At 49.0% G+C, this 15209-nt stretch overlaps 1 protein-coding gene across 2 annotated transcripts in view; it reads right to left on the bottom strand.

Moving 5' to 3' along the window:
• UBTF (upstream binding transcription factor) overlaps window positions 1-15209 on the bottom strand; it is a 324947-nt gene that overhangs the window by 122426 nt on the left and 187312 nt on the right. For both annotated transcript variants that reach the window (XM_070944829.1, XM_070944830.1), the window contains one exon: window positions 9528-9683. In XM_070944829.1, coding sequence (XP_070800930.1) covers window positions 9528-9683 — 156 coding nt within the window. The remainder of the gene's footprint in view (window positions 1-9527; window positions 9684-15209) is intronic.

Below are 15209 nucleotides of genomic sequence, written 5' to 3'. Positions count from 1 at the left end.
CCCTCTCCTATGCCTTCTCTACTTCCCTTTCCTTTCTCCCCCTCCTCCTTTCCTCCCCTCTATCTAACCTTCTCTCCTACTCTTATTCCCCTTTCCTTTCTTCCTCTCCTTTTTCCTTTCTTCTGCTCCTCTCTCTCCTTCTCCCTTCCTTCAATCTCCCTACTCCTTCTTCTGTCTCTCTCTATTGCTGTTTTTATTTTCAATTCAGTGCTCTTTCTATGGTGTCCAGGCATCCCCGTTTTTCTTCTCTTTATATCATATATTCCTCAAGATTTCCATCATATTATTAAAATTCTTAACACTGTATTTCCAACTTATTTCATATTTACCTTAAAATCTTTTCGATTTAATTAACTTTCCACCCTTATTTTCATTTTAATAGTTATTTTTCTTTTTCCCTATCATTTCAATTACTTCCAATTATTTTTACATTTGGACCATTCTACATCTGCTGGTCCACTTACAACATTTTCTTATATCATTTATCTAACATTTCAATTTCATTTCTTACTTTCATCATACATTTCTTAACTTTCATTTCAGCTTTATGTCTTAATTTCAATCAAATATTCCCTTTTACAGTAATCAATATATTTATTCCAATTCATTTCTTACGTACAATTTCTACTACTAATATCATTCCCTTCAACATACTATTGCTACTTCAATTTCTTTCTGCTGTTTTTATTTTCTTTCCCCTTTTAACCATTTTCTTTTAACCATTCCTGTATTCCACTCCTTAATATTTTCTCCCATTCACTTATTTCTTTCTTCCTCCTCTTCTTTATGTATTTATTTTATTTATTTATTTTTTTAATTTTTATACCGCCCCCTCTCCCGAAGGACTCGGGGCGGTGAACAGCCAAAATTAAAAAACATACAATATAAACATTAAAATACTATAAAAACAAAATTAAATTTATATTGGCTTCCACCAATTTAAAACACCTTACCCATAAAATTCAACAATTAAAAGATTTTTAATCCAGCCCGGCTTGCTGAAATAAAAACGTCTTCAGAGCCCGGTGGAAGGTCCGGAGGTCCGGGATCAGTCGTATCCCTGGGGGTAGCTGATTCCAGAGGGCGGCTGCCCCCACAGAGAAGGCTCTTCCCCGGGAGGTCGCCAGCCGACATTGCCTGACCGACGGCACCCTGAGGAGGCCCTCTCTGTGGGAGCGTATTGGCCGGTGGGAAGTTATCGGTGGCAGAAGGTGGTCTCGTAAATAACCGGGCCCTAAGCCATGGAGCACTTTGAAGATGAGAACCAATACCTTGAAGCGCACCCGGAAGACCACTGGAAGCCAATGCAGCTCGCGCAGGAGAGGTGTCACGTGGGAGCGCCATGTCGCCTCCATAAGTACCTGCGCGGCTGCATTCTGCACCAATTGGAGCCTCCGGGTGCTCCTCAAGGGGAGCCCCATGTAGAGAGCGTTGCAGTAGTCCAGGCGGGAAGTGACGAGGGCATGAGTGACCGTGCATAAGGAGTCCCGATCCAGAAAGGGGCGCAACTGGCGTATCAGGCGAACCTGATAGAAAGCCCCCCTGGCCACAGCCGTCATATGCTCTTCTAAAGACAGCCGTGCATCCAGGAGGACACCCAAGTTATGTGCCCTCTCTGTGGGGGCCAATGTCTCGCCCCCAATAGTCAGCGATGGCACCAGCTGACTATATCGGGACGCCGGCAACCACAGCCACTCAGTCTTGGAGGGGTTGAGTCGGAGCCTGTTCCTCGCCATCCAGACCCACACGGCCTCCAGGCACCGGGACATCACTTCAAGGGCATCGCTGGGGTGGTCTGGGGTGGAGATGTACAGCTGGGTGTCATCAGCGTACAGATGGCACTGCACCCCAAAACCACGGATGATCTCGCCCAGCGGCTTCACATAAATGTTGAACAGGAGAGGCGAGAGGACCAACTCTTGTGGCACCCCACAAACCAGGTGCCTTGAGGTCGACCTCTGCCCCCCAGCCAACATGGACTGCGACCGGTCGGAAAGAAAGGAGGAGAACCACTGTAAAACAGTGCCTCCCACTCCCAACCCCTCCAACCGGCGCAGCATGATACCATGGTCGATGGTATCAAAAGCCACTGAGAGGTCTAATAGGACCAGAACAGAGGAGCAACCCCTGTCCCGAGCCCTCCAGAGATCATCGACCAACGCGACCAATGCCGTTTCCGTGCTGTACCCGGGCCTGAAGCCGTACTGGAATGGATCTAGATAGACGGTTTCATCCAGGTATTGCGGGAGCTGTCGCGCCACCACACTCTCAACAACCTTCGCCAGAAAGCGAAGGTTGGAAACTGGACGATAGTTTGCCAAAACAGGTGGATCCAGAGAGGGCTTCTTGAGGAGGGGCCTCACCACGGCCTCTTTCAAGGCAGGAGGCAAGAAACCCTCACTCAAGGAAGCGTTTATAATCCTCTGGAGCCAGCCTCGTAGCCAGCACCAACCAGGAGGGACACGGGTCCAATAAACATGTGGTTGCGTTCGACCTCCCCAGCATCCTGTCCACGTCCTCGGGGGTCACAGGGTCAAACTCATCCCAGATAACATTCTCAAGACACACCTCGGACAACCCGCCTGTACCCACCCAGTCAGAGTCCAAGCCTTCCCGAATTTGAGCGACTTTATCGTGCAGATAATGCGCAAAATCCTCAGCACGTCCTTGCAAGGGGTCTTCCCGTGCTCCCAGATGGAGAAGGGAGCAGGTCACCCTAAACAAGGCAGCTGGGCGATTATCTGCCGACGCGATAAGAGCAGAAAAGTAGTTACACTTCGCCGCTTTTATTGCCACTAAGTAGGTCTTGATATAAGACCTCACTAGTGTACGGTCAGATTCGAAACGACTAGCCCTCCAACTACTCTCTAGGCGTCTTTTCTGGCGCTTCATCCCCCTCAGCTCCTCGGAGAACCAAGGAGCTGGGCAGATTCGGCGCCGGGTCAGAGGCCGCAAAGGCACGACCCGATCTAAAGCATCAGCGGCCGCCCTATCCCAGGCGGCCACCAGGTCTTCCGTCGAGTCATGAGCCAGAGTCTCAGGAAATGGCCCAAGCTCCATTCGGAACCTGTCAGGATCCATCAGGCGCCTGGGGCGGAACCACCTGGTCGGTACCGCCTCCCTGCGGTGGGGTGTAGCGGTCAGAAGGTCAAGTCTAAGGAGGGAATGGTCTGACCATGACAAAGGTTCAATAACTATATCTCCTGTATCTAGGCCATTCATTTTTTGTATCGTCCTTCCTGCATTTTTTCTCTAATTTTTGACTTTATTACCCTTTTAATTCTCCCCTTTACTCTTTTCCCCTTTCCTTCTCTTTTATTCTTTTTTGGGAGATATTTCTCTCTATCAAATTTTGCTTTCTCACTGTTAATCTCAGTGTGATCATCTATATTTTTTCCTTCAATTATTTTCTTTCCCACATTATATTCTTGCTTCTCATTTGTCTTTTCTCTTTCTTTCTTTTTGTATTCTATCCATTCTTCTGCTTCTTTGTTTCCCTTAAACGCTTCTCGCATCCTTTGCAACATCTCCCTCAACTCCTCATACTCATACTCCCAGTTTTCCATATTTTCAATTTAAGGTGAAATAATTTTTAAATTTCTTTTTGTTTTAACTTATATATAGTTCAAATTCAAGTCCATTTGATGTCTTTTTTGTTTTCTTTCTTCTTTCCAAATAGTGTCCAATTCAAATAGTCCTTTAAACCTTTTAGTTTCTTTTTTGTAATCTTACTGCAGCTGTTTAAACAAATACTCCTCTTTCGGCTTCCCACGCTGAAATTGGATGCAATGTTTCCTTTCCACCAGCAGATGATTCTCTCCAATCCACAAATCCCCAAGCGAAAGTTGTTTGTTTTGTTTGTTTGTTTTATTGAATTTCTATACTGCCCTACTCCCGAAGGACTCAGGGCGGTGCACAGCCATGAAATAAAACACATAGATATACAGAATTTAAAATCGAATAAAATGAATTAAATAAATTTGGCTGAATTAGTACCCATAATTTAAAATACCCATATTTTAAAATACATTAAAAATTTAAAATTTACACTTAAAAGGGAGAAGATTTAGGCGAGGCCAGCTTGATGAAATAAAAGCGTCTTCAGCTTGTGGCGGAAGGTGCGCAGATCCGGAATCCTCCGTATCTCTGGGGGGAGCTCATTCCAGATCGTCGGTGCCCCCACAGAGAAGGCTCTCCCCCTAGGGGCCGACAGCCGACATTGTTTGGCCGACGGCACCTGGAGGAGCCCCTCTCTGTGGGAGCGTACTGGTCGGTGGGAGGCTGTTGATGGTAGTAGGCGGTCCCGTAAGTAACCAGGTCCTAAGCCATGGAGCGCTTTAAAGGTGGTAACCAGAACCTTGAAGCGTCAAATTGTAAATCCACAAAGATGGTTACTTCCTGTCCTTCAATTAGTTCCTGTTATTGTTTAAGTAAATGTTTTCTCTCAATTTCTTTTTTATTATTATTCTCAATGTCCTCCCAGTCAAATTCAAATCCAAGTGGTTCGTTCTCCTTTAAGGGCTTTTGTTTTTAAAGTTCCTCTTTTTTTCCCTTTCGCTTTAAATTCCCGGATGCCAATTAGCTGCTTATTTCAGGTTGGGACCTCTTTTAAAGTTTAAAAAAGTAAAAAAAGTTATACCTATGAGTTGGCCAATCACTCATTCGGTAACAATACTCCGTTTCATCATCACTCCTCATTCTTTTCTCCCTTATCTTGCGTGTGGCAAGCCTGGCTTTTGACAGCTCCTAAAGACTTCTCTTGCTGCTGGGTCAGAGGCTGATGCAGACACTTCAGGGAGTTTGCAACCTCCCTGTTCATGCCTACCTGTGCTTCCGTTCTTCACTGTCCCTACAGGACAGCTATGATCCCTGGGGATCCCCTAAAACAGCTGAGATATCAGCATTTTCCAGGAGCTCTGGAATTTGCTGTACCACCACTGGCACTGGCCACACCCCCAGCTACAACATGAACTTGAAGGGTGGCATAAAGTGACAGGTGTCAGTGCTAAGTGGACACTGATAAAATCTGCCATCTTGGAGGCAACTAGTCTTTATGTGAGGCACATTGGTAAAAGCAAAAGAAAGAGAAACCCACTCTGGTTCACAGCAGATGTACGTAGGATAGTAAAGGAGAAAAAATCAGCATATAGCAGATATAAGAAATGTAGCTGATAGAGAGGTACAGTGCATTCAGAAAGTATTCAGACCCCCTTCACTTTTGTCAACTTTGTTATGCTGCAGCCTAATTCTACAGTTGTTGAAATTCACTTTTTTCCCCTCATTAATCTATACTCAGTACCCTATGACAAAGTGAAAACAGAATTTTAGAAATTTCTGTAAATTTATTAAAAAGAAAAAACTGAAATATCACATTGGCTTAAATATTCAGACCCTTCACTCAGTACTTTGTTGAAGCACCTTTGGCAGCAATTACAGCCTTGAGTCTTTTTGGGTGTGACGCAACAAGCTTTGCACACCTGGGTTGGGGGATTTTCTGCCATTCTTCCTTGCAAATCCTCTCAAGCTCAGTCAGGTTGGATGGCGACCATCAGTGGACAGCCATTTTCAGGTCCCTCCAGAGATGTTCAATAGGGTTCAAGTCAGGGCTCTGGCTGGGCCACTTTAGGACATTCACAGAGTTGTCCCTAAGCCACTCCTGTGTTGTCTTGGCTCTGTGCTTAGGATCATTGTCATGTTGGAAAGTGAACCTTTGGCCTAGTCTGAGGCCCTGAGCGCTGTGGAACAGGTTTTCATTGAGGATATCCCTGTACTTTGCTCCGTTCAGCTTTCCCTCAACCCAGACCAGTCTCCCAGTCCCTGCTGCTGAAAAACACCCCCACAGCATGATGCTACCACCACTATGCTTCACTGTTGGGATGATATTGGGCAGGTGATGAGTGGTGCCTGGTTTCCTCTAGACATAATGTTTAGAATTGAGGCCAAATAGTTCAATCTTGGTTTCATCAGTCCAGAGAATCTTGTTCCTCACAGTCTGAGAGTCTTTCAGGTGCTTTTTTTGCAAACTCCAAGTGGACTTTCATATGTTTTGCACTGAGGAGAGACTTCCGTCTAGCCACTCTGCCATAAAGCCCAGATCGGTGGAGGGCTGCAGTGATGGTTGTCCTTCCGGAACTCTGTCCCATCTCCACACAGGATCTCTGGAGCTCAGTCAGAGCGACCATCGGGTTCTTGGTCACCTCTCTTACTAAGGCCCTTCCCCCCGACTGATCAGTTTGACCAGGGGACCAGCTCTTGGAAGTTCTAGTTGTGCCAAACTTCTTCCATTTGAGAATTATGGAGGCCACTGTGCTCTTAGGAACCTTCAGTGCAGCAGAAAAATTGTATTGTAGCCTTCCCCAGATTTGTGCCCTGCAATAATCCTTTTAACTCATGGCTTTTGCTCTGCTACGCTATTCATTTTCAGCTGTGAGGCCTTCTATAGAAGTGTGTGCCTTTCCAAATCATGACCAATCAATTTAATTTACCGCAGATTGACTCCAATCAAGGTGTAGAAACATGTCAGCAACGCTCAAGAGGACTGGGAGGCACCTGAGCTAAATTTCAAGTTTTGTTGCAAAGGGTCTGAATATTTATGCCAATGTGATAGTTCAGTTTCTTCTTTTTAACAAATTTGCAGACATTTCTAAAATTCTGTTTTCAGTTTGTCATTCTGGGGTACTGAGTGTAGATTAATGAGGAAAAAAGTGAATCTCAACAACTGTAGAATCAGGCTGCAGTATAACAAAATTGACAAAAGTGAAGGGGGGTCTGAATACTTTCTTAATGCACTGTATATAAGAACCAAAAGAAGGAAGCCAAACAAGTTATTAGTGCTGCTAAAGCACAGAAAGAAGAAAAGAAGAAAAAGGAACTGGCTAAATCAGTGGAGGTTCTTTTCCAGGGTTTTTAGAGGTAGAGGCAGCAGGTGAGCTAGCCCACTTAAATCTTAATAAAACAATATATCCGGATGATATTCATCCCAGAGTTCTGAGGGAACTTCTAGGTGTGCTCACTGGACCATTAACTGATCTGTTTAACCAGTCTCTTCTAACAGGTGAAGTTCTCCAGGACTGGCAAATAGCTAATATTGTACCCATCCACAAGAAGGGGACTAGGAAAGAAGCTGGAAATTATAGGCCAGTGAGCTTAACATCTGTAGTAGTGAAGTTAATGGAATCACTCCTGGAAAAAAGGATTAACGAACATTTAAAAGTGGCTCAACTTGATGGACCCAAAGCAGCATGGTTTTACTGAGGGCAAATCATGTCAAAGTAATCTATTGACTTTTTTAAACTATGTCACAAATGTTTTGGATGAAGGTGGTGCTGTGGACATAGCCTATCTGGAGTTTAGGAAAGCATTTGATACAGTTCCACATAATGAACTCATTAAAAAGTTGTACAGGCTAGGTCTTAACCACTGGGTGGTTCAGTGGATAGGAAGTTGGCTCAGGGATAGATCCCAGTGTGTGATTGTTAATGGGGCACTGTCTGAACAGACACCAGTCACAAATGGTGTACCATAAGGCTCAGTCCTAGGTCCTGTTGTGTTCAATGTGCTTGTAAGTGATATAACAGAAAGATTGCTAGGTAAGGTTTGTCTTTTTGCTGATGACACAAAGGTGTGTAGTAAAGTTGACATTCCTGGGGATATTCGTAACATGGAAAACGATTTGGCATTCCTGAAAAATTGGTCAAAAATGTGGAAACAGCAGTTCAATATTTCTAAATGTAAGATCATGCACTTGAGAAAAAACAATCCTCTTGCAGGGTACAGTATTGTTGTGACTCCGACCCCCGAGCCCGTCTTATCGGAGGGAGAAGACTCTGAAGGTGAAGGAGAGGAGTTGGCCAGGCCTCCCTCTCCAGGACCCTCCTCTCTGGCAATGCCTCAGGTGTCTCCCAAGGGAGAAGAGATTGGCCAGGAGCCAGGTATCTCCGAGCAGTCGCAGTCGGACAGTGACAGACATAAGTCTTGGCTGGATCCATCAGAGAGACAAGCGCATGCAGCAAAAAAGGAGGCGTGCCAGAGATTAAGCTGAGTCACTGGACCACACCCTACAGGGGATAAAAGGGGGTGTGGTGGCCATTCAGGATCTGTGACCGACAAAACTAAACAACTAGCAAGTCGCATTGTATCTCTGAAACTACGTTATCTGCCTGCCTTGGATTTAATACGGACTGGACTTGACAATTCTTTGACTTTGTGTATTTGTTTTGGTTTATCTGATGGAGGAGGAACACCTCCCTCTGTGAGTAAAGTTCTTGGCAAGCAGCTACTGGGTTGCTGCCAATCCTGTTATCGAAGGAATTTATTGTCTGCAAGTTTTATTTAACTCCTGGCTGACTGTGTGCGTGTGTGAGACGGGGACAGAACAAGTATTGGGGGTACAGTGTTAGAACAACAGAAGAAAAGGATTTAGTTGTGTTCGTATCAGATGACTGAAAAATGTGTAAAACAATGTGACCAGGTAGCGATGAAGGCAAACAAAGGTCTGGGATGCATCATTAGAGGGATCACCAGGAGGAAAAATGAAGTCCTAATCCTGCTATATAGGGCTTTAGTCAGACCCCATTAGGAATACTGTGTCCAGTTCTAGAGACCTCACTTAAAAAAAGATATTGATAAGATTGAGCAAGTTCAGAGATGGGGAACAAAAACAGTGCAACGTCTGAGGCTACAGACCAGGAGACTGTGAGTTTTAGTTTGGCCTTAGACACAAAGCCAGCTGGGTGACATTGGGCTAGTCATTGTCTCTCAGCCCTAAGAAGGAGGTAATGGCAAACCACTTCCAAAATCTTGCCAAAAATACTACAGAGACTCATCCAGGAAGTTGCCAGGAGTCAACACTGACCCAAAGGCACCAAAATATGAGCATAAAGAAAGCTAATAAAAAATGTCCTACTGCTCACTAAGGTCTTCCTTGTGCAAAGATGCTCTTCAGCTTAAGGATGAGAGCACAGACCAAGATGTAGTTTGATAACCAGCCTCTGATGCATGTACCTAAACCACACCAACTCTGTCTCATTCCTCTCAAACCCAACTTTCTAACTGGCAATCAAGTTTTGTGTATAATTTCCCCAAAGTCCCATACATTCTCCTTCTCAGGCTTCTAAACCAAGCCTCAAGACCTGTCCATGGAATAGTCATAGATGTCCTGGGAAATGGCAATTATTGAAGAATACCTAACAGGGCTCTGACCATCTTTGCACTATGAAGGTAACTGTAACTGTTAAGAGGTGTAATACAAGATGGAATGCTTGGTGCTGATGGCTCTAGAAAATTTCAGAACCTACCTGCAGGCTTCTAGCAAGTTTTTTTTTTCTTTTCCTATTTTTTAACAGTGAGGGAGAGGGTCAAGGTCCTGGTTTTATCTAAGTCAACAGAAAAAAATTCCATGGGACTGAGAAATTATTATTAAATGTTATTTCATCTTGCAGTTCAAGGAGACTCTGAGCGGAATACATGCTCCTCCATATATTCACCCCAATGATGGTTAGAAAAATGTGCATTATTGATTAAACAACCTTTTTTTTCTCTGAAAGATCGTTCCACATCCGCGCCAGCAACCGGGCCAGTTCACTCTTCGACAGTTCAGGTCGCTCTTCCTGCAGCTGTTTGCATTTCTCCTCTGAGAAGATAAACATAGCAGAAACGGGCCGTTTGGGTTTCTCAGAACCTCCCTGTTAAAGAACACAAAGGTACTCATGGGTGTGGAACTTTGCATCTATCTTTTTGTTTGTTTATAGGCATTATAGAAAAAGCAAAAAAAAAAATAGTAAAAGGAAAAATGTAATTTTAGATCTGCAAACCTTATCTACCATGTGAATCAATTAACATCTTACTTCATTAATCTGTAGGGAAGGGGTGTCAAACATGATTGGATTGTGGACCGCATTGGCATTGTTGTTGTTCTCAGGGGGCTGGGGTGGGGGGGGCATGGCCGGGATGGTCACGGCCAACTGGGCATGGCCTGAGGGGCATGGCCAGCTTGACGTCATTCGCGTGGGCCGGGCAATGTTGGGGAGGGAATCCAGGGGTCTCTGGCGGGTGGGTGGGTGGGAGGCTTGTCCCACAGGAGGTGAGGTGAGGTGAGGTGAGGTGATGTAGGAGGTGGGGTGGGGGTGCTGCTGCTGCGAGGCGACACAAGGTGTGGAACGGCTGGTGCCAGAAAGGAGCGTTGGTCCTACCTGATACGTTCCTTCTCGTTGAGTGGAGACAGCAGCCAGCGTGGGTAGCGCCCATCCAATCAGCTTGAAGGACTGAGTCTGCCAATTATTCTTAGTCCCACCCTTGTTGCCGAGCAGGCCAGCTTTTGGCGAAGACTGGAAGACAGACTCGGTGTGTGGGAGAAGAAAAGACCCCAAGGACAGGAAGGAAAGAGAAACCACAACAGGTCCAGCTCGAAGTAAGGGAAGGGTCTGGCTGCTGTCTCCACTCAACGAGAAGGAATGTATCAGGTAGGACCAACGCTCCTTCTCCATTGAGAGTGGAGACAGCAGCCAGCGTGGGACATACCCAAGTTCACTGTCCCGAAGTCAGGGGGGGGGGTCATGCTGGACCGCAGAGTCCTCTCCGGCAACAACCCTTTGCAACACTCGGCGTCCAAACGAGGCTTCGGCCGACGCAAACTGGTCGAGTTTGTAGTGTCGGATGAAGGGGCTAGAAGTCCACGTGGCCGCCCTACGGATTTCCAGCAAGGGAGCCTGAGTAGCCCATGCAGCCGTCGTAGCTGTGCTGCGGGTAGAGTGAGCTGTCAATCGTGAGGGACGCGGAAGGGATCTAACATCATAGGCCGCGGCAATAGTCTGACGAATCCAACGACCGATGATTGAAGAGGAGACTTTACTGCCTTGGGAGGTAGGTAAGAAAGAGACAAAAAGAGACTCCGAACGTCGGAAAGGGGCCGTCCTCTTCAGGTAAATCTGCAGTGCCCGCCGGACATCGAGGGTGTGCCAACGGCGTTCCCGAGGATGAGTAGGCCGGGGGCAGAAATTAGGCAGAATAAGTTCTTGCGCATGGTGAAATACAGAGTTGACCTTTGGGACAAAGGTCGGGTCCAAACGGAGTACCACACGGTCAGTATGGAAGACACAAAGGTCCGGACGAGTGGACAAGGCGGCAAGCTCGGATATACGACGAGCCGAAGTGATGGCAACTAGGAAGGCAACCTTGCAGGTGAGAAGTCTGAGACTGGTAGTCCGAAGTGGTTCGTATGGCGGACCCGTGAGAGATTGCAAGACCAGAGGAAGATTCCAGGTAGGATAGCGGTGCAGAACCGGAGGACACAGGTTCTTTGCTCCCCGGAGAAAACGACGGATCAAGGGGTGTTGGGCCAGGGATGACAAGGAACCACAGGTAAGCACCGAAGACAAAGCAGCAACGTGACGGCGGAGAGTGTTAGAAGAGAGACCTTGGGAGAGGCCCTTTTGCAAAAACATCAGAATATGTATAATAGAAGGTTGTAGAGGCATCACATCAACCTGGTTACACCAGGTGCAGAAAATCCGCCAGGTGGCCGAGTAAATGCGTTCCGTGGAAGGACGTCGGGAGGATAGTAAGGTATGGACAACGTCCGCCAGAACGTGTACTTCCCTCAATGAGCACCGCTCAACCTCCAGACGGTCAGATTGAGCCAGGCCGGGTCTGGGTGCGTCAGAGCGCCTTGTGAGAGGATATTGTCCGAGAGGGGTATACGCCACGATGGGGTCACTGATTTGCCTCCTGATTCGCTCAAGGTGCAGCCGCCAGAACCATCGGAGGCTTCTCTAGGCTCGCGGACCTGTAGATTGGTGGCTGCTATTAAAGCCCCCCAGTTGTAGAGTGAGATATCTCAGATTTCAAGCCTTGTATGGAGCCGGACGATGACTGCGGTTTCTGGCCCTTCCCAGCTTTCGTGAGAGGGCAGCTGGTGTTAACATCTGGCCTCAAAGTGGCTTAAGACTCCATCCACTGCTGTGAGAGAGCAGTGGGATTTATTGAATTTATTGACTTGGAATTGATTGAATGTCCCTCCCCGGACTTTGGACTATCTGGATTACCCCCAGGCCGTGGACTTCCCCCAGATTAATTAATTAACTGATTGATTAGATGTATTCGCCAACAGAACTTCTTATTCTGCGAGACTCCCCCCTCTCGCAGGTGTGGCCCTCCACTTTATCAAGGGCCTACCTTTATGATGGGCTTTGGCACCCCGAGAGGTGGCATGCTGCAAAAAGGGGATTGAGGGGTTTTTTAGGGAAACTTTTTGATAGATTTTTAAGGGATTTTAAGGGGTGGGAGGGTTGTGTGGGTTTGGGGGTTAACCCACGGGGGGAGGGGTCCGGCCCAGCTGTTAGTGGGGCCACGGAGGGTGCGGATTCCGGGGGTAAGGGGGACATTAGAGTCCATTCTGTCGAGGGCTTTTCTATCAATGTGCTGAGTGGGAGGGGCAGATATGGCGGGAGCAGGGGGCCGCATCATGTGGTGGGGGCGCGCACTCGCTATCTTCGAGCCCTTCTCGTATCCCAGGCTGTTCAGACTCTCAGGGCCCGAGCCTTCGGCTGCTGTCGTGCAATGCCAGGTCCGTGGTAAATAAAGCCCCCCTCATTTGCGATCTTATTCAGGAGGGGGGAGCGGACCTGGCAGGTATTACGGAGACCTGGTTGGGCCATGAGGGGGGGGTTCCCCTCGTGGATATGTGCCCACCAGGTTTCCGAGCATTCCATCAGCCGAGAGCTCAGGGCAGGGGTGGGGGGGGGTGGCGGTTATTATAAAGGAAAGTCTTGATCCGAGGGAGACCACTGTTCCACAGATAGCCGGATGTGAGTCCCTTTTTGTGAGATGGGGTCGTGGAGTACAGATGGGCGTGTTGATCACGTACCTGGCTCCCTGCCGCGTGGCAACGGCCCTGCTCGAGCTGCTCAACGTCATAGCTGAGGTGGCGGTTGGTACCCCCAGACTTCTAGTCATGGGGGATTTCAATCTGCCATCTGTCGGCGAAACGTCTGAGGTGGCTCGGGAGTTCATGGCTTCCATGACGGCCATGGACCTTACTCAGTTAATTCATGACCCCACTCACACGGGTGGACACACTCTGGACTTAGTTTTTGTCTCTGGTCAGTGGTCGAGTGGCCTTGATACAGGGGATATAGTCATTGAACCCTTGTCATGGTCTGACCACTCGCTCCTTCGACTGGACTTTCTAACCGCTGCACCCCGCCGCAGGGAGGCGGGACCAACCAGGTGGTTCCGCCCCAGGCGCCTGATGGACCCTGATAGGTTCCAGATGGAGCTTGGGCCATTTCCTGAGACTCTGGCTCATGACTCGGCTGAGGACCTGGTGGCCGCCTGGGATAGTGCGGCTGCCGGGGCCTTGGACCGTGTCGTGCCTTTGCGGCCTTTGACCCGGCACCGAACTCACCTAGCTCCTTGGTTCTCCGAGGAGCTTAGGGAGATGAAGCGCCGGAAAAGACGCCTGGAGAGTAGTTGGAGGACCAGCCGCTCCGAATCCGACCGAACACTGGTGAGGTCTCATATTAAGACCTACCTAGTGGCAATAAAAGCGGCAAAATCTAGCTATTTTGCCGCTCTTATCACGTCATCAGATAATCGCCCGGCCGCCCTGTTTAGGGTGACCCGCTCCCTCCTCCATCTGGAAGCGCGGGATGACCCCTTGCAGGGCCGAGCTGAGGACTTTGTGCAGTATCTGTATGACAAAATCGCTCAGATTCGGGAAGGGCTGGCCTCTGACTGGGTATGTCCGGACGGGATGACTGAGGCAGGTCTTGAGAGTGTTATCTGGGGGGAGTTCGATCCTGTGGCTCCCGAGGACATGGACAGGGTCCTGGGATGGCTGAACGCGACCACATGTTTATTGGACCCGTGTCCCTCCTGGTTGGTACTGGCTTCCCGGGAGGTGACACGAGGCTGGCTCCAGAAGATTGTTAATGCTTCTTTGAGTGAGGGGGTCCTGCCGGCCGCTTTGAAAGAAGCGGTTGTGAGGCCCCTCCTCAAGAAGCCCTCTCTGGATCCGGCTGTTTTGGCTAACTATCGTCCAGTCTCCAACCTTCGCTTCATTGCGAAGGTTGTTGAGAGTGTGGTAGCGCAACAGCTTCCCCGGAACCTGGATGAAACTGTCTATCTAGACCCGCTCCAGTCCGGCTTCCGGCCTGGGCACAGCACGGAAACGGCATTGGTCGCGTTGGTGGATGATCTCTGGAGGGCTCGGGATAGGGGTTGCTCCTCTATCCTGGTCCTGTTAGACCTCTCAGCGGCTTTTGATACCATCGACCATGGTATCATGTTGCACCGGTTGCCGGGGTTGGGGGTGGGGGGCACCGTTCTGCGGTGATTCTCCTCCTACCTCTCTGACCGGTCGCAATCTGTGTTGACGGGGGGGGCAGCGGTCGACCCCGAGGCACCTTGCTTGTGGGGTGCCACAAGGGTCGGTCCTCTCGCCCCTTCTGTTCAACATTTATGTAAAGCCGCTGGGTGAGATCATCCGTGGCTTCGGGGTGGAGTTCCATCAGTACGCTGATGACACCCAGCTGTACATCTCCACCCCAGGCCACCCCAATGATGCCCTTGAAGTGATGTCCCAGTGCCTGGAGGCCGTGCGGGCCTGGATCGGGAGAAACAGGGTCCGACTCAACCCCTCCAAGACCGAGTGGCTGTGGCTTCCAGCGTCCCGATATAGCCAGCTGACGCCATCGCTGGCTATTGGGGGCGAATCACTCGCCCCCACGGAGAGGGCTCGCAACTTGGGCGTCCTCCTGGACGCACGGCTGTCTCTAGAAGACCATTTGACGGCCGTGGCCAGGGGGGCTTTTTATCAGGTTCGCCTGATACGCCAGTTGCGCCCCTTTCTAGATCGGGACTCTCTACGCACAGTCACTCAGGCACTAGTCACTTCCCGCCTGGACTACTGCAACGCTCTCTACATGGGGCTCCCCCTGGGGTGCACCCGGAGGCTCCAGCTGGTCCAGAACGCGGCCGCGCGGGGGATTATGGGGGCGACGAGGCGCTCCCATGTGACACCTCTCCTGCGCGAGCTGCACTGGCTCCTGGTGGTCTTCCGGGTGCGCTTCAAGGTGTTGGTGACCACCTTTAAAGCGCTCCATGGCTTAGGGCCGGGGTACTTACGAGACCGCCTACTGCCACCAATAGCCTCCCACCGGCCAGTACGCTCGCACAGAGTGGGCCTCCTCAGGGTGCCGTCCGCCAGACAA

This window comes from Pituophis catenifer, unplaced genomic scaffold, assembly GCF_029215685.1.
Source record: "Pituophis catenifer annectens isolate HBS135680 unplaced genomic scaffold, rPitCat1.0.hap2 SCAF_5, whole genome shotgun sequence".
Classification (NCBI taxonomy): domain Eukaryota; kingdom Metazoa; phylum Chordata; class Lepidosauria; order Squamata; family Colubridae; genus Pituophis; species Pituophis catenifer.
This window is presented reverse-complemented; position numbering and strand designations above follow the sequence as displayed.